At 41.2% G+C, this 20,537-nt stretch overlaps 1 protein-coding gene across 1 annotated transcript in view; it reads right to left on the reverse strand.

Annotated features, from left to right (window-relative positions):
* LOC115816095 (receptor tyrosine-protein kinase erbB-4-like) overlaps nt 1-19,915 on the reverse strand; it is a 102,977-nt gene extending 83,062 nt beyond the window's left edge. Inside the window, exons 1-2 of the mRNA XM_030779064.1 lie at nt 19,898-19,915; nt 19,451-19,578 (exon numbers count right to left, since the gene is read on the reverse strand). Coding sequence (XP_030634924.1) covers nt 19,451-19,578; nt 19,898-19,915 — 146 coding nt within the window. The remainder of the gene's footprint in view (nt 1-19,450; nt 19,579-19,897) is intronic.
* Between the last annotated feature and the right edge of the window lie 622 nt (nt 19,916-20,537).

Consider the following 20,537-nt stretch of genomic DNA (forward strand, 5'->3'; position numbering starts at 1 on the left):
TGTTACACATGCACAGAGAAGAGAAACACAATGAGTTTTGTTTTTTCTTTGAGTAGAGAAAATCCATCACCTTTATTATTAACCACTTTTGAACACAAATGGAGACCATAGGGAAAAAAGTACCTAACAAACACTGATGAAAGATGAAAGTATTTTTTATTTACCAAAAGGAGAAGCTAGTCATGCAGCGGTAGGAGGCTGGTTTACTCTATTATTCATTCATTCATCCATCCATTCATTCATTAACTCATTCATTCATTCCTTTATTCATTCATTCTTTCACACATATGATCCTTTACAGTACAACGTGACTGAGTAGAGTATTTTAAAATGGACCTGGCCATTTTTTTTTATTTAGTTTTAAAAGGAGAAGTGAAAGATACCAATTTTTTTCTCTTTACAAGTGATATTTCTTTACTGTCTGTATGAACTCTGACAAGGAAAGCAAAAAAATGAGTGTGCTATGCTGCATACCAGGTCTAAATGCATTCTACACCATTCCTTTCAACCCACGAACATTTAAGGACACTAATATTTCATTCCTCCTAAAACTGACACGCTGTTTTTGGAAAGACACACAGGCTCCGGCTGATTCAAACCCTCAGCCAAATCCTGCGGGTGACGCTCTTTTCTGGGAGACCCAGGAGAAAAAAGCGAGTCCAATTTTGATCTGTGAGGAGGCGCACAGAGTCCAGTCCAGATCAATGGACTGACAGATCATTAGCACTGATCCTACAGCTGGAGTCCCTCATCAGTTTTGTCTGTGTAAAGCTCCAACTCCGGGGCTGCCGATGGAGTAACAAATCTCGCTTTTACATCCTCTACAACGCCAAAAGTCTCGGCAAGCTGTGCAATGATCAAAATGGTTTCCTCAGGGATGTTCCGGAATATTCCTATTACAGACACTGACCCAGATGGGAACAATTCTAACAATTCTGACTGGTACTAACTGGTCAGCATGACAAGCAAGCTAATGTTAGGTATAAGGACATAAAAAAAATCAAAGATCTGATATTTATAGATGCTCTGTGATTATTGGCAGTGTTGTTTCCCAAAAATAATCTCAGATGGCCTTTACACACCAGTTTATGGCAATGTTGAACAAAAACACAGGGACACAAGCTAAGATAGATAACTTCAACAAGAAGTCATGTGACGGCCCTCCAGTGGTGAGATGCAGCTCTATGAGAGAGCTCTTCCCAAATGTTAAAGGAACCAACTAACCAGCAATGTTTAACTACCAAATTACCGTCATACTCAAATTACTTAGCCCTCACATCACATGATATTATAACTAAGCCTGAGCAGCTAATCTACTATCACCCGCTAAAATCCCCATGACATCATCCAAACACATACCACCACATACATCAACCTGATCTATATACCAAGCCTTTCTTCCATCCTACCCCAACAGGCTGTTTTTGAATCTTCCTATTCTTTCACAAATGGTTCTTCTTTTTGTTCTTTTATCTTTCCTCTTTTCAAACCACAGTTTAAAAAAAACAAAAAAAACAAAAACGGACCCTGTCCCGGTCACGTGACTGCCGGCTATGAAGCGGGCTGTGTGAGGTGATTTGTATTGGAGGGTTTAATGACTCATGCCAGGCAGTTTTCTGCTGGTGGTGCTGCCGTTCCTCTATGGTCCTGAGATGAGGTTTGTGCTTAATGTAGCAGGGAGGTAGCATACAGCCAAATACTGTTTGGCCGTGACAGAGCACCTCTTTAGCGTTGCACTGGGTACAGACCACATGAACGATGATGTCAGAGCAACACTAGTGGCTACAGAGAGAGAAACCAAATGTGGTGTATTCTGGGCTATGGTGATGTTTGGTTTGTTTCAGTTCTTTTGTCACTCAACGCCTCAGAGCACACTTTCCAAATACTGTCAAGATGACATTTTCAATCAGGAACAGCAAAAAGACAAAAAAAAAAGTGACAGTTAATTTTATTTCACGGACTGAAATTCAGCGATCAAACTGAATGTGGTGCACTCTCAATAGCTATCACTATAATCATTCATTTCAATCTGTTCTTCATTAGTCAGTTTTTACATACCCTGCACTCGTTACAACTCAAAAATGTGCTTTCTGACATTGAAACAAGGCAGATTTTTAGCCATGCAGCTTGTGCCATTCATTCTACTGATATGGCAAATGCACAAACATCAGATTTACACACCCCATTGATCAGGTTCTAATCAATCCCTAATCAACCTGATTATTTGAGGGGGGGGGGGGGTAGATTAATCTGAGTGAACTAAACGTTAAGACTACATAAAGATGAAGGGTTTTCTCTCAATGTCGACTTTTAGTGTATTTCAATTAAATGAGTTTCCATCTTCATTTGTCATGTCCTCAGTCAATAATAATTTGTTAAAATGGCAAGTGGAGAGAGGTATAAATTTCACCACATGCGCATGGTAATAATGAGACTGCTAGTCAAATTAATGTATTAATCCATAGTCTTATTAAAAGATGCTTAGCGTAGGGTCTATAATTTCACAAAGGGGACAGGTGGGTGGCTTTTTATGCGGGGCTGGTGAACCATGGAAACTGCCACGCTCGTAAAAACTGAATCTCTCCACAATGCCTGGAGTATTCCCACTCTGTGCCATTTGACTGATGTATATTTTAGTCATTGGGTAAATGATAGAACTAAGAAAGAAAGAATGAGAGCAATCTACATTTCTCTTGCAGTGTTTGGCAGAGAGATGGGATGTAAATGGATGAAGAGAACTGATGAAATTATGTTTCTGTATTTAATGCCCCCCTCCCTTAAAAAAAAAAGAAAACCCCATGACCCCTTGGAAAAGTCAAGATGACTGAATGAACTGAGTATAATACATTTTATAATAAACACAGGCAGGTTGATGGTTTCTCCAAAATTGAACACTGGCAACCACAACCAAAAGTACATCTACTGTTTATTGCCTATTTTCAAATTCCTAATGCTCATTTTATTTGTTAAAATAGCGGTGCATGAATGATGAAGGATGAAAGAAGTTCTAAAAGTCCTGACTGTTACACTTTTAAAGTTCACTGCTTTGAGTCTGGCTGGGTTCTTGATGAATCCACATGACGCGGTGTGTTTCTGTCTAAGCGCTGTGTCAGAAAACATGACCTCGACTGCTTGGCTGTAACATTTTTTTTTTCTTTTACTCTATCTGTCTGACTGCCAGTCTGGTCAGCTAATCCCAGCTGACAGAACCTGCAACTGATCCACAGAATGAAGGGTCGGACAGCGAAACCACAGACGGGTCTGATGGCCAAGTCCCAAATTGACCTCTGTGAGCCCCCCCCCCCGGCCTTTCCACACACACACACAAATACAAACACATACACACACAAAGCCCCCCCACACACCCTCCGAGACCTTCTCACACACAGCATCTCACGTGACCCAGTCTCCCATGCACTTATGCCACCGTGCAAGGAGGTCAGCCACTTTCTTTACTGGACATAAAAAAAGGAAACAGTTTTAAATGTTGATCTCAGGACTGTCTCAGATCTCAGTTGAAAATGTATGTATTATTCAACCACTGACTTATTTATGTACGTACTTACTCACTTACTTACTTACTTATTTATCAGGCATACACTGAATCATCTCTGGTCTGACCAGGCCATGTGTACTGACTGTATTTTTGATGTCTAGCTATGTCAGTTGTTTTTGTAAAGGTAGCTCAGATGTTTCCGCAGACTTTTGCCCAGAAGATCAACATGATGGCCTTTTCCTGTATTTGAACATGACCACAAACTTTTGGTAACTCTTCTTGAGAAAGAGTAGTGGCCAATCTTGAAACATATCATATTACAGGATTGCATACTTTTGTGGAGGGAATGTTTTCCTATCTCTTTCCTATTTCCTAAGTTCACTGTGCGTATAATGATTATGTGGGATAAGGCTTTTCTGTGGCTGAGCTTCACTGAGGTTTTATTAGAGTTCAGCTGAGCAGCCGTCGCTCTCAGGCCTCGTAAGACAGAGGCCCCCGAAAGGTATCAGTAATTACAGAATGAAGAGAAGAAGAGACCTGATGCGCACGCACGCGCGCGCGCACACACACACACACACTAAGATAGATGATCATTACAGAGATGTAATAATGAGAAAGAGCAACTCACTCCCACTCTCTCTCTCTCTCTCTCTCACACACACACACAGACCTATCATTTTAACTGCCAACATTAAAACATCCGCACTCTTTTCTCAGTGGAGTCAGGACACACTGTGCTCATTGAAAGGAGACGACAGATATTTGGAGATGTTGCTCTGCAGGCTGTCTTCGGAGAGGCGGTTTTTACAGTGAGAGTGTTGCATGGGAAGAGTGATAGATATCTCTGATTGCCTAAGGCCTTTACTGCGAAACAAGGTTCAGCTTTGTTTTAGATATATTTTATATTGATAAATAGTTCAACCAAGATATCGAGTCATGATCCAATAGACAGATATAGAGTCATAAACCAATAGAAAGATAAACCATTATAATTCAGTACAAAGTTTGTGCTGTAAATACATATGTGCAACACAATCAGTGATTATTATGGCAGCTATAAAGAGACATCATATTTTCATAATATATTTATTTTATAGTTATTGTAGTGTAAAACAGATTACATTAGATTGCATTAGATTACATAAAATTACAAACTGTCTTTAAGGCTTTATTTCTTATAAGAAAATTCTCTATCATTATACCATCCTTGTTAGAAACTTGGCACACTTTTTTCACAAGAGGACAGGGGTGCTGACTAGGAAAGTCTTTGTGGCCCATAAAAGCTTGACGATGTGGAAGTGACACACATTTTCTAGTCTCTGCCACCATCAGGTTAAGGAAGCATAAAACTACCAGACTGTGCTCAAACAGGACAAAGGTCAAATGATTTTGTTGTGTTTATTACTATGGTCATTTCTATAAGATATTGAACTGAAAGTTGAGCTGGATCTAGTGGAACTGTTCTAACCTTCCTCAAGTTCATTATAAGTAGTTTAGTGTCAGCAAATGCTCATTTCAGTTTTTTCTGTTCTAATTTGAAGTTGTTCTTAATCCCCAATTCCCACTCCCCTCTAAAAACCCAATTTGTTTCTTCATACGAGTCATAAGAACACTTTCCTCAATCATTTGTCCTCCTCCTCTTTTCATGTTACTCTAGATGGCGGAGGAAATGTAGCCACTTCCTCAATTATGCTTTCCAGGTGAAGTCAGCATGAAAGAGTAATTGCACTGGGTGTTTCTGATTCCCAGAGATGAATTGTGAGCTGAAAGTTGAAGCTGTCAGACTCCTCCACTGGGGGGGGGGGGGGTTATGTGTGGGTGAAAAAAAAAGAGGAAAGGTAAGAAGATGCAGATGAGGGTGGGGGGCGATAACGTGACTCTCTCAGAGAAGATGAGGTTTGACTTCAATGATGCTGAGGTAGATGCGGATGACCACTGACACATGATTGGCTCTAAGGGGACTCAAAAGGTTCGTGTGACTATGTCACCTATTCCCAACTTAAGATGTTTGAAGTGGAGACTTAAGAAGTGGAGAAAGAGTGGAGTGAAAAAAGGCCAGTCAAGGGGAGTGCCTTGGATGAACCTCCCTCTTTCAGCTTCAGTTCAATGCTTTAGCTCACTTGCTGGAGCACTTGTCTTCCTCCCCAAAGGCCCAGTGTTCGAATCCTAGTCAGTAAGGCTGTGCAAGATGACCAAAATCTCATATTCAGATATATGTCATTTCATATCCCGATAACAATACATATCATGACAGAGCATATTTTCTGTAAATTCAATGAATAATAAATAGTATATATAAAATGACCACATAGAAAGGTTTATTTCTTATTACATTCTGAATTATATACTTTATATACTGAATTATATACTTATACTATATGAAAGAGTATTAGGGCCACGTTGAGGGGGAAAAAATTCTGAGCTTTCGAGAATAAAGTCGTAAATTTGCAAAAAAAAAAAGTCATAATACTGTAAGAATAAAATCGTAATTTCACAAGAAAAGTCATAATATTATGAGAGTAAAGTCGTAATTTTAGGCTACATGTTATTTTAAAGGGGAAATATCAGAAGAACAGCCTGTAACCTGCATTAAAATGAGGAATGTGGAGCACCTTGTGAAGTTACACTTTAGTATGGGTTTCACAAATAATGAAATACTAAATCTTTAGGCACATCAGCACCACATTATCATAAGTATCAGGACTTTGAAAAGATTGTGCAAGACACTGTGTCTATTCCGAAGAAAGAACCATATGGACTTGGAGGAAACTGCCACAAGAATGAAGTCGTAATTTTACAAGAAAAATGTAATATTACAAGAACAAAGTCGTAATTTTACGAGAAAAAGACATGTTATCACAAAAACAAAGTCAGAATTTTAGGCAACTTGTTATTTTAGAGGCGAAATATCAGAAGAGCAGCCTGCCACAAAGTGGTGCTGATGCACCAAAAGATTACGTATTTCATTATTTGTGAACTTTTCATACCTAAACCATGTCCATGTGACCTCCTCGTTTTTTCTTGGCTGGTCGGAGTCTTTCTCCTGTTCGGAATTATCCCGTTCTGTGTCACGTTTACTCTCCTCCATGTTTGTTTGTGTCACCTTAATGCAACTTTCCTGCCTGCATCCGTGCAGTGTGGAAGAACACAAAGCGTCATCCAAGTGTCATAAAATACTGCCGTAAAGAGTGTGATTTGCGACACAGCGAAATAAACAATAGAGCATAATATGAAACGATAGATGGTTTTCTATCGTCACAGGATACATATCGTCATATTGAACCGCCCTACTGGTCAGAGTAAATTGGTTACGAAAGGTTGGAGTGTTGGCTGAATGTTGGGTGGGAGACTGACTGAAGATATTTCTCAGATGACCTGTGGTGTACACCTCCATCTGCACCTCAGTACTGAAGCCCTGATGTCACTTATGCAGGGGCAAGGATTTTGTTTCCAGATTAGAAAAAACTGAATAGAGTCAAGCACTACTCTGAAATGCTTCACTCTATTTAAACCATTTCTTGTGACAAATCAATAGATAATTTTACTAAAGCGTGTTCTCAAACATCACAGCACACACATAGTTTGTGGGTATCCAAAATAGGCACTTGCCTCAGGACAAAGAATGGTTTTTTTTCCTGTCGTACCAACAACAAAGTCACGGCACTTTAGTTATTCTTCTATATTCTCATAAAAGCTCAGTTTGCTTCATTATATATTCTTTACAGCGTAAATCCTCACTCATCGAGTCATTAATCAAAATGGAGCGGAGACCAAAAAGGCAGTCTTTTTAAGACTAAAGCGTAGTCTTTAAAGAAAGTTTCTCACAGTAAATGCAATGAGGATGCAGAGTCTGGGGCTGTGAAAAGAAGAAGAGAGTGTGAGAGGAGAGAGTTGGCAGTCTCATTCCCCTGTATCTCTCTCAGACACTCAGAGAAGTTGAATGAGTGTGAGGCACAGAGTCATATCTCCGCCCAACTCCAGTCATCACACACACAATGCAGGCAGCAGGAACCACTAAGGAACCCTCAAGTCCACAAAGGAACTTTCCAGTCTTCCCCCTAAACCATCAAACACCAATTCATCATGTGACTCACTGGAGTCCATCCTAACTCACAAATTTTAGAATCATTTAGAAAGTAATCAGAGTTCTATTTTTTCTTCTTCCAGCAGTTTGGGCAGGCAAATGTGTTCCCTGGTCTAATGAGTTATATGTGAACCACTGACATGTGGATAAACTTTAGCACTATAATTGTCTTTATGGTAGTTTGTTACTACTAAAAATGGTTGTAATTCCGCATTTTGTCCATTCACCCCCTTTTTTTCTCCTTTCTCGTCTTTGCTGTCATTTTCAAAGTATCTCACAGATATCAACTAATTGCGTACAAGATTAAGATCAAAGTTTGGGTGAGGGACAAAGTGGCACATCATAAAATTAATTAATTAATTAATTAATAATACCAACATGCCATGGTTTGTTATATGTTACAGATCTTTAAATCTTTAAATGTCTAATGAAACTCAAAACGAATGTGTTTACTTCACACTAACATTGGTATTTGACTAACGCCTACGTGAAACAGCCTCTTTAGCTTTGTTACAGTAAGCAAGTCCCCAATCCCCAATTAAAGTCCTCCAGCAAGTCCACAAAATCAACAGTGAATTTGCATATATGAAATATGTATGCATATACGAAAAGATCACATTTGAAGTGAAAGTAGCACTCTCCAAAGTTATCGGAGATGATGTTGGCTGTGCACTGAATTTCTCTCCCTGTTTCATGTTTAACATCGTGCGCACAGAGGAAGTCTTTGTCTCAGGCAGTGACACCTGCTCCAGGTGTTTGGGCTGCCAGATGTGAGCAGTAATTGATCTGCCACAGGGGTTTCTTTCATATTTTAGGACTAGAGCTACAGAGAGCAAGCGATCGAGCAAGAGAGAGAGTGAGAGAAGGAAAGGGAGACGGTGAGAGAGAGAGAGAGAGAGAGAGTTAAAGTGAGTCTATAACAATCCTAATTTGATCTACACTTCATCACTGTTATTTTTCACTTCACCACACTTCATTAGTGACTTCATTAGTGAAATTCAGAACTTGGTTAAGTGTGTACAGAGGAGACAGAGGTTCCTGTATGTCAGATTTTGTTTACCCTTCATAGATCAACAGATGTGTTATAGCCGAGTTGTATTCCCTCAGGAAATGACTTACGTCCTCTGATATGTTTCTGCAACTGGAGTTCTCTCCAACTGGGATCAGTGTCAGCATCAGTGGGTATGCTTTTTTTTTTCTTGTCAGGTATCTTATGGAAATGACAATAATATTAATGCTACGAAGTGTTAATTACTAAGTTCCAGAGCCGTGGAGAGAATGTCTGTCCTGTCTTATCTTCTCCACACATTTAATATCTTTCTCCATCATCAGAAACGCTCTTTCCTGGTACTCTGTCAAGGGCTTCATCCTTTCAGCAGTCCTCCTGACCCCGTCCTGTGCTTCTGTCGCATTACTGAGATATCAGCTTCGCTTATTTTATGAGGCCTGAGAGAGGACCAGTCCGAACCAGTTTTACCACACACATCTCGCTCAGATTTTCACTTGATCTCTGTCTCATAGAGAGAGAGTGAATGAAAGAGTGAGTGTGTGTGTGTGTGTGTGTGTCTGTGTGTGTATGTGTGAGAGAGAGAGAGAGAGAGAGAGAGAGAGAGAGAGAGAGAGAGTGTGTGTGTGTGTGTGCGTGAGAGAGAGAGAGATTATTTCAGACTGAGGCAGAGTAGATTACTGTCTATTGTACCTGCTGATGTCTCAGTCCAGGAGATCAGCTGCAGCTAATCTTCCCTGTTCCATCCATTAAGCTACAGGATCAACTAGTCACTTCATTATAGAACAGACTCCTGCTAAACTGCTGAGTCAGACACACACAGACCTGTTACATATCGACACGCACAAACAGACACACACAGACACACACTTACAGTCTCTGACGCTCAGAGACCCTCTCCGGAGACCCATCTACTGGTGGACCTCACACAGCCCTGTTCTGTTCACAGCCCCTTGTCATTTGGTCTTGTCTCCTGGGTTTCACCAAAAGCATTGTCTTTAACTCACTGATGTGAACCCAGTCCATGCCTCCATTTGTTCTTTTCTGAACATGCATTCGTTTAAAAAAAAAAAATTGCTGCAACAATCTTGAGCAGTCAGCCAAACAGACAAGGTTCAAGGTGATTCAGCATTTTCTTTCTTGCAGTTAGTTGTCTCAGACTGTTTTAAAATTGCAGAGTGGCATAGTCTTATGTCAAGGCATGTCATTTAGATCTTTCACATCTGAACTGTCATATTTCGGTTCCATCCACCTCAAGGTCACTGTTAACATTTATCCTTTGTCTTCATGTCCCCTATCGGCTCTTTGTCTTAACCTCAAAAACGATTACATCATGACTTTAATCATGAATTTCATTTTAATTACGCTATAGGTTACTTTGACCCATTTTTTTGTTGCAGGGTAATGTCTTTGTTCCTCAGTAAAACAGAATGACTTTTTCTCACATGGGATTGTCGTAACTCTGTGTGTTTCGATCCTGTGTGTCTCTTTTTGATTTACCATTTCAGTCATTCGGTCTTCATGCAATTCCTGTATTTGCCTTTATTTGTTGTGTTTGTTCATATGCACATATTTGTAACAGTCATATCTTTCTTTAATCAATGTTATAAAACTTTATTATATTTTACCATTGTCTGCTTGTGTCTCTGGCATCACGGTCAAGTTTTACTATCTTTAAACGTCTCATGGCTTTCTCCAAATCATGATTGGTGCATAATTCTAACTTAATTTCTATTGACATTTGTTCATTTAAATGTACTGGTGCCCTGAATTTTTAATATTATTCTGAATAATTACTATAGTTTCATTAGCAGTCAATCAGCATTTAAGATGTTGTTGATGATGATGATGATGACGACGATGATTACTATTTCCCCTTTCCCACTTTACTTGCTTCCCCCTGTTGAATTTACAACTCGTCTCTCATTCGTTCATTAAGTGACTGATTGTCGTTATCATACAGTGTGGGGGAGGGACGAGTGGGAAGAAGACGGGGGTTTATTCTTTCCAGCACTGACAGGGGCCACAGTGATAGAGCCCTGGAGATTTACAGCAGGACTAAAACCAAACCCCTTACCCAGACAGGACTGACTTCTTTATTAGCTCCACAGCTCAAGTCCACTTCTGTCATGGGTCACACTGACCTTCTAGAGCTCCTGTCATAAAACCGTGTGTTTTAAAAGAATGGGACCAATTTGCTGGTTACAGAGGTGCTGGTGAGGTTTCACTGTTTGGTGTTTTGGTTCTGTAGAGAGGTGTCCTCTGCTGTTCTGCTTTCCTTTGTTTGCCCTAATCCCCATAAAGACAATGAGTGAGACCGTCCTAACCTAGCTACCGCCACTCTGTCCTCACTTATCTAGTTCATTCACACGTCAGTGTTTATGGAGGAGAGATGAACAGGTTCTCTCTTGTTTATGTTTTCTTTCCTCTCTGCTTCAATGTGTATCCATAAACTAAGCTCAAAACCAGGAGATGCCTACATGGAGTAATGTGTGTGTCACATTCTCCAAGCATTTTATTAAACAATGAAAAACTCACATACTATTGCTAAAATGAAAACACATTGTGCAGGGGGAACTCATTGACAGATGGTATACAGTCTACATAAACACCCCTATGCTGTGGACCCAGTGGACGTTAAGATCCTGTTTAGATATTGTTAACATACCCTCAGCAGGTGAGCACTGGTCAGTTATCACTTGGACTTAATGTCGTAGAATTATGTCATTTTCTATAAGAACAGGTCCACTCAGGAACAGTAAAGTTCAAGGTAGAGTAAAACAGGATTATCTGTATCCCATCCATCTATTAAAGAAAGGAAAGAAACCTATTTGATATGTAAAACACATCTGCAGATTCTGTCAGTGAGGGGAGGAGACTGAATCCTTCAGTGTTAAGAGTCTTAACACTGAAACTTTGTTCATGAAAACAAAGAAATGAATTATATTTCAATTTTACTCCTTTAGTTCACCTACTACAATCTTCAAAAATACCCAAAAAACAAAAAACCTTTACAAAACTGTTTGCAAAACCTTTTATAAAAAGCAAAGCAAATGCAAAAACAAAGCAAATGCAAACAAGGCAATAAAAAACAGCTAAGGATTTCATCTCTCTCTCTCTCTCTCTCTCTCTCTCTCTCTCTGTAACCATAACACATATTCTCACATCTTTACAATACTTAACATATTTTACCATACTGAACATACTCTTAACACAATTTCAACTCTTCCTATATAAAGCCCAGGGCCATCACACAGCAGGTGGAAGGCAGTGGATTTCTCACTCTCACACATGTTACATATTTAAATAGTCTATCACAATATTTATGTGGGCAAGTGAAGCTTCTAGACCTTATCACCTCTGACACTCATTATTTGTCAACCCTTTCAATCAAAATAAAATCTGTTTGCTTTGGATGTTTAGCACACAGTTTTTGTTGAGACAGATTGTGTTTGATGGCTCCTTATCCTGTTTGAACAGGAGGACCTAAAACAAGTCAAAAGAGAGAGAACATTCCAGATCTACACACGCTCGCTCTCTCTCTCTCTCTCTCTCTCTCTCTCTCACACACACACACACACACTGTCCCTCAGGGGTTCAAAGCTATTCTGCACAATTTATTATATGAGGCACTGACATAGAACACAGTGTGTGTGTGTGTGTGTGTGTGTGTGTGTGTGTGTGTGTACATGCGCACACAAGCAACTAGAGGCTTGTAACTGTCATAGCTTGACAAAGTAACTGGTTTAGCAAGTGACACTCTCTATGGGCTCACATACTACATAAAAAAGCAAAGAAAAGAAAACAGTTATTTTTGCTGTCTGTTTTAAAGGCCATTAAACCCACTTTGGGGTGGGTGGGGATAGTTCCTCTGAGAGTCTAAGAACAGCTGGTGCAGGAAGATGATGTCGCTTTGTCTTGACTTCCCATAGCCCCAACAGATTATCAAACAAACAACAACAGGGCTGCATATTCAAGGTTCAGCTTCTATTCTCCTTTGTTCCTGTCTTTAAACTGTGCTGAAGGAGAAGAAAAGAAGAACAAGAAGAAGATGATGATGATGACGACGACGGCGACGACAACGATGATGATGATGAAGAGTAAAAACAAAATCTGAAGTTTTCATAGGCATAACTAAGCTCATGTAGCATTCAGCAAAACTTCTTATCAAATAGATTTTAATAAATCAGAGATAAAATGATGAAAGAGTTTCATAAGGCCAAAACACATTCAGCATTTATTGCAGTCACCATGAGAGTAGAGACAAACGAGGCAGGAAAACATTTTTTTTTGCACCTCGTTTTGTCTAACACACTCTCCCTCTTTCTCTCCACACAACAGCTCATGCCCTTAAATCTCAAAGCAGTGCTGGTTGTGAGTGCATCAGAATTCATAGCCGTGGAATGGAGTGCCAGGCTGTGACTGAGCATTGTTCAGGAGCAGCTTTGAGCTCAGTGGTAAAGTTGGCACGGACCTAGCACCATATGCCACTCATGCCTGTCGCGGGTGAAAAGGACTGGCACAGGCGGAGGGCTTGGCACCGTAATGCCCAGATCTGTCCGATTACACCTGTCCGCAGAGATCGGGATTGGCAGGCAGATCAGCACTGGCTCTTCACTCGGATAAAGATGCGAAAGGAGGAAAAAGAGAAAGAACGAGAGCGAGTGCAAGTCCGAATTGCCAGTTCCAGCTTGTTTCTGCAGTGCGCTCAGCTGTATTGGCGGTATTGATCATTATAGTCATTTTGTTTGTGGGCAGCAGATGCCCTATAAACGTCAAGGAAGCTGCAGGCTCAATGGTTGGCTACTCTCTCACATCGGTGTGGAGACGGTGGTGCGTTTGCTGCTTAATTTCCAACCTATTGTCAGGAAAAGTTTCCAAAAAATCTCACAAACTCTGAAGCCAAGACAAAGCAATTACGTTCTAAATTAGCTCTGTTTTGGGCCAACACAACATGACTGTGAATGTTTGTGAATTCATTCAGATGAGTGACAACATTCAAGAGATAAACACTTGAGTCCCCAAGACGAAACTGAAGGAAACTAATGGAGTGAAGATACACACCTTCCCTCTGCTCAAGTGTAGTGTCACACAAAACAATGGTCTTACTCCAATGAAATCAATTAATCAATCAGTCAATAACAATCTTTAATTTAAAGAGAAAAATAGCATACTGGAGCATCACAGTTACCATGACATCTACTTTCTATCATGATAACAGTTTCTCTTCTCAGTTACACCATAATTCAAACTATACTAGCTTTCACAGCAACCATGGTGACAGGGATATGATTTGTTCCAAGCAGCCTTCATTTAAAAATGAATGGATACCAATCAAAGTTCAGGTGAAATCATGTAAAATCAAAAACACTCAGGGACACACACACAATGCTACTCTATGAAACTGAGTAGTTTCCCATGTTGCCTACTCCATTTTTTCTGTTACATGGCAGAAATGCACAATATGATATATGTATATGTATATATATATATATATAGAGAGAGAGAGAGAGAGAGAGAGAGAGAGGGAGAGAGGGAGGGAGAGAGAGAGAGAGAGAGAGAGAGAGAGAGAGAGAGAGAGACCATTGACACTCAACTATAGAACACCCCTGTTTTTTTCTATGCTGTTCTGCTGGGGGTAGCACAGTGCCGCAGCGGGTAGCGCTGTCGCCTCACAGCAAGAAGGTCTCGGGTTCGATTCCCAGCAAGGCGGCCAGGGTCCTTTTTGTGTGGAGTTTGCATGTTCTCCCCGTGTCTGCGTGGGTTTCCTCCCACAGTCCAAAGACATGCAGGTTAGGTGAATTGGAGACACTAAATTGCCCCAAGGTATGATTGTGTGTGTGAGTGTGTTTTTCTGTGTGTCTGCCCTGCGATGGACTGGCGACCTGTCCAGGGTGTTTCCCCGCCTTTCGCCCTATGACCACTGGGATAGGCTCCAGCACCCCCCGCGACCCTAATCAGGATAAGAGGCTTAGATAGTGAGTGAGTGAGTGTTCTGCTGGGCAGGTTGAGAAAGGACATTTAAATTGTGTTTGTCCACATAATAAACAGCACTAGCAGGTACACCAAGGGTAGCCTCAGTGTTAATATTAGTACAGTGTCATATTAGCACAGTGAATATGAGAATTTCTGTCATAGTTATAAGGTGCTAAGATTACTGAAAAATTTAGGATGACATCAATGTTTTTTGCCCATTGGTTTCTATAGCAGTGTATTCAAATGCCAGTATCTAAGGAGATTTGGAGTGTGAACAGAAATGCAAACAAAAAGCCAACCTGAACAAATGGCTGTATCTCTGAAAAGGTGACATAGAGCACGGGTAACACAAGCAGTGAACACAAAAGCCGAGACAAATTCTAAACACGATCATTAATACTGGCTCATAATAACACAACAGCCACTGATGAGGTTCATTATTCCAAACAGTGAAGGGAGCTGATATCCATATTTCTGCACACAACGTTCAATAAATTTCCCAATTATCTACTCACTATACTCTGCACTGAGCAGCTAGTAAAGAGTGTCAGGCATGTTGGGTCACAGTGACCTTCAAAGGTCGTATGGAGACGTGTGTGTGGTTATGGAGACGTGTGATTGGTTGTTAGAGTCACACTGCTTCCTGTCACTGCTCTCAGGATGCAGCCATGTGATAATGACATACATGAACAAACAGAACATTCATCAAACTCACAACCCCCTACCTGCGTGTGTGTGTGTCTTAGTGTGTGTGTGTGTCTGAGTGTGTGTGTGTGTCTGAGTGTGTGTGTGTGTGTGTGTGTGTGTGTGTGTGTGTATTTTTTGCTCTCTTGTAACTACACTTTAAATGGAATACAGTAGAATGTTACCTGTATATTTATGGAACGTTCTGCACTCCCAGCTGGCTAAAGTTCAATTGGTTCTGAGTATTTTCTCTGTTTATATTCAGTCTCTGGATGGAAGCACACAATACAAGACAACATTCAACAGCCTTGCAGGAATGGAGATGAGATCCAGTTAAATCATAGAGAACCTCGTCAAGCTCAAATGGATCTTGTAGTGGATTACAGACCAAAGACTGTAATTAAACATTCACCTAAAAACACACTGTAAATGAGGAGAGTGCCAGTTTAGAGTGTCTGTTCTGACTGGTTACTGGTTATGTGTGTGTGTGTGTGTGTGTGTGTGTGTGTGTGTGTACGCTGGGTTGATAAGACATGGGTTGATATAATCAGAGAACCTATGCAACAGTACAGTATTATGAGTCAACATATCATAGGGAAAGGTTTCACTGAAAGGGGGCATGTTAGTTACTGACAATAGATTGTCTAGATTATTTGCTTGTGCATATAGTTTTCCTGCACAAGAAGATTAGTTCATAGTATTGCCATTGTAAGTATATACAGCCTTATGTGTGTGTACATAATCTATGGTTAACAATCATGAGCACAGCAAATAATAACAGTATCAGCTTGTGGAGGCAAGCAGTTTTATAGTGTGTGTACTCTCCATCTCTCTCTCTCTCTCTCTCTCTCTCTCTCTCTCGGCAATCGTGTGTGCACATGTGTGTGTGAGTGTGTATGTGTGCATGAGAGAGAGAGAGAGAAAGAGAGAGAGAGAGAGAGAGAGAGAGAGAGAGAGTGAGGAAGAGAGTGAGAGAGAGAGTGACCCTCGTTCAACAAAATAAGGTCTTTCTGTGTCCAAAGCATATTAACACACTGTTTGCCTTAATGTTTTAATCTACTCTAATTTCTTCTCACTAGCAATTACTATGATGAATAAATGAGAGAGGGTTGTGGGGGTGAGAGAGAGAGAGAGAGAGAGAGAGAGAGAGAGAAAAGGAGAGAGACAGAGTATAGTTAGAGGGTGGGAGGGTGAGAAAAAGAGAGGTGGCAGAGTGATGGAGAGAGGGATGGGGGAGAGAGATGAGAGTGAGAGGGAAGCAGGACCGCAGTCTGTAGTGAGCCCACCATCTGTACGGAGAATCGCTGCCAAACAACAAATCGGGCAATCCATCACAGCTCTCTCTCACACTGTCAATAGTCTCACTCTGCACTCACAGAGAGCCCTCCACTACCACACAAACTGAGAAGAGTATTTATACACACACACACCCCTCCCCCCACCAAAGATATCTCTCACACATGATCCCAGCTCCTTTGCCCTCCACACTGACAAGTCACATTGATCACACTGCCAACAGAAACAGCTAATTACAGGGGGGGCAATGTTGGATCACTTGTTTCCTTTTTTCTTCTTCTTCTTCTTCTAAGTAAATATGAAATGTAGCGTAGAGGTGAAGATATGTTTGTGTTCACACCCTCTTTTAGCACTGATTGATGCTATACTGATAAACCAGAAAGACAGCTTAGAGGGGCTCTGATATTCAGAAAAACAAAAGAAAGGGGAAAAAAACTACTATTACAAAATGCATCTCTTTTACTCTGGTATGTTCTCTTTCTGGGGTACTCTCATGATTATCACACCAGAAGATAACAAGAGGTGTATCTTAAGAAAGTTTTAGGTCCTAAAACACTACAAAACTGGTCCAGAGCGTCCCAGTAGTCACCAGATATGGGGAGTCTAAAGACTCTCTCTGAACTGTCAGAGAGTGCCAAAGCTACATAACAAACTGCTATTAAGGAACTAGCTCAGCAGGAGGTTACTGCTAATGCAACTTTGGGAGAAAATCCTTGTAAACTGTTTGTTTTCACATCCGCTGAAATAAGTCTCATATGTTTTGGTTTTCCTTGCAGGTCCATTCTTGAGGGGAAAAAAAAAAATAAGTCCTCCTCTGCACTCCTCAGCAGGGAGAAATCATCTCTGTAGTGATGAGAGAGGAGGTTTCTCTGAGGCATAATAACTCCCCAAACATAACTGAAACAGAGAGGAATTAGCTACAACTGCCAACAGCACACCATGAGCACACTGCTAACACTAGCAGCAACAAAACAGCTAGCTCCGCTTCAGGCCTACAAGCAAAAACAAAAAAGGGGGAAAAGACAAAAAAAAAAAAACACTGGCTTAGACAATTCAATAAATGAGCGAATAAATGAAAGATAAACATTAAAAACAGTACAAAACTGAATTATTCTCTCTCCTCCTCCTGTCTTTTTCTATTCCTCTCTCAGTCTGTCTGTCACAGTAACCTTCAAGCCACACTGCATTAAGGCAAAAGCTCACAGCCGTTGCCGTGCCAACATTGTGACTTTGCATGAAGGCACTCACTTTAAAGAAATGAAGCCACCTGGCAAAAAGGCAGTCCCTCCAGGCCGAGACACACGCTGGCAAATTAAAACAGACAACTGAGAGAGAGAGAGACACCGAGAGAGAGAGAGAGAGAGAGACACTGAGAGAGAGAGACACTGAGAGAGAGAGAGAGAGAGAGAGAGAGAGAGAGAGAGAAACAAATTGGGAATGGGTGGAGCAGGCTTCTTCCTCCACTGAGACTCAAACAGAGAGGGGGCCACTAAACTGCCAGCCTTCCAAACTCCATCTAAGGGTAAGGACAGGTCCAGAAATCCGGCTCTCCTCAGGCCAAATGGCCACCTCCCACCCTGCCTCCCCTACTTCTCCACTTGGCATTCCCTAATAGTCTCTCAAATCAGACACATACTCCATCTGCTCTCCACCACTCAACCAAGAGCAAATAGAAATGTTGGAGGTTTGGTCAACGCTAAATATTCTCCATATGATCAGAGGGGACCAGGGAGAAGGTTTCTATATCAAGTAAACTTCTCTCAGTGAACGCATCTAGTCACTGACACACGTAGTGTAATTTGAAACCTGGTGAGATCCATCTGTGTGTCACAGTAAAAACTGTTCTCACACAAACCATAACGAACTTCTTTAGTGAAACGTCCTCCTCTGTACATCGCTTAGATAGGGCTGATCAACAGGCTCCCTCTCTCTCTCTCTCTCTCTCTCTCTCTCTCTCTCTCTCTCTCAGATTGACTTTTTCAGCCCTCTTGTGAAAAACACAGATAAGCCGTGAAGTGCGACTGGGAAGCTGTCCTAGTCGCTGCTGACAGATGAACCACTGGAATGGGAAAGAGAGAGAGAGATAGGACGTGGGAAAGAGAGAGAGAGAGAGAGAGAGAGAGAGAGAGAGAGACAGAGAGAGAGAACATTGAGACAAAGAGAAAAGACAGAAAACAGCATCAATCACACTAATGTGACCCTATCCGTGCAGCTTATCTCTGCCAACTTAACCCAGACAGAGCACTGGATTCTGATCCTGAATCCCGGTTTAGTCTTTGATATTTGTTAGTGTTAGCACTTTTAAAGAGGGAATATGTGCACACTCAACTGGCACAGCAACAGAGAGAGAGAGAGAGACAGACAGAGAGAGAGAGAACATCTCAGATCTCCAACAGCAGGCATGCATGGGTTACAGCTGTCTGCCTGCCTGTCATTCACACCTCGCTGGACATAAACTTGGCACCAAAGTCAGGAGTTACACACCACCCACCTGGTCGACACCAGTGAACCTCATGCCTGTAGTCAGAGATGAAGATTTACTTCACATCTTTATACTACCAATCTGATGCCTGAATGAACATGGTGTAGTCTGGATACTATCAGCATATCAACAGTAGCTTAAAGTTCTTAACAGACAAAGAGGTTGATTTTCCATAAAGAAATTAATTAGAATTCCTCTAACAATACAAAGCAGCAGCTATTTTGCAAGTAATTTGTTGTGTAACACTTTGGATGCCATTAATAAACAGGTGTTGTCTTTAATGAGTGGTTTTAATATTTTCAGTAGTTAAAAATGGGTTGTATTATTTTATTATCTGAGTTTTATGTAAGCCTCTGGGGACATTTGAGGATATCAAACAAAGCCAAACTCAGTGGGTCCTTACACAGAGTCATCCTGGCCCCTCACTGAGTGCCCAGCCATCTGTGGACATGCAGGACGTCCAAACCGTGCCCATGTCTGCCAGTTCTGGTGAAGAGATTGTGCTGTAGACTGGTGCCCAGGCTCTGGGGGCGTGGGCACAGTTTGGGACATCCCTGCCATTCCCAGACAACAGCGATCACAGTAAACACATTACTCATTTTAAGATGCTAATACATCAAGTGCTTTCTCTTAGAATACTCATACACTCCAGTTTATAACCTAATCCTAATTCACACACTCCAGTTTATAAACTAATCCTAACTCATATACTACACTTTATAACCTAATCCTAATTCAAACACTCCAGTTTATAACCTAATCCTAATTCATACTCTCCTGTTTATAACTTAATCCTAATCCTGTCTTGTGTGTGCGTGTGTGTGTGTGTGTGTGTCTCTCTCTCTCTCTCTCACACACACACACACGCAGTACCTCCTGAAAGCACGACATTGTGCTACTTGCTGTCACCCATGCAAGACTGGATTGTCTGGATACAAGTTCTGTGTACAGCCATACAGAAACGCTGAGTGGAGAAAAGAAAAAATGAGCAGCGATAGAGCAAAGTCATCAAAAAAAGTAATGAAATAATTCAGTTAGGGAGTAAAAAGTAAGGGAATCACATAAGTGTTTATTTGACTCGTGTGTCGGCCATAGCGTATGGAGAGCTGACTGAGCCAGGACTCCCTGTACCCATAAAAGGGCTAGAATCAGTCGCTAGGCCGAGCATGGCGGGGAGAAATCGATGAGGGGGTTAGCAAAGGAGATAATTATTCCATGGGGCCCCCGAGGGGAGCAGCAAGGGGAGGATGAAGGAGACAGAGGACGTGTTTGAATGTGGAAAATAGACAAGTTTGGTGTGTGGGTTCAGATTTCCGGTGGTTGCCAGATCATTTGTCAGTTTGTTACGCTGTCAGTCATGAGAAAGAGAAAAAGAAAGAGAGAGAGAGAGAGAGAGAGAGAGAGAGAGAGAGAGAGAGGGAGGAGGGCAACTCTGCTAATGAAGGAGCTGACACCACCCTGAGTCTTGTGTATCCTGAAATTATAATGTGTCTCCTATCACTCCCCTCAGGAG

The sequence above is a fragment of the Chanos chanos genome, chromosome 7, assembly GCF_902362185.1.
Source record: "Chanos chanos chromosome 7, fChaCha1.1, whole genome shotgun sequence".
NCBI classification, from domain to species: domain Eukaryota; kingdom Metazoa; phylum Chordata; class Actinopteri; order Gonorynchiformes; family Chanidae; genus Chanos; species Chanos chanos.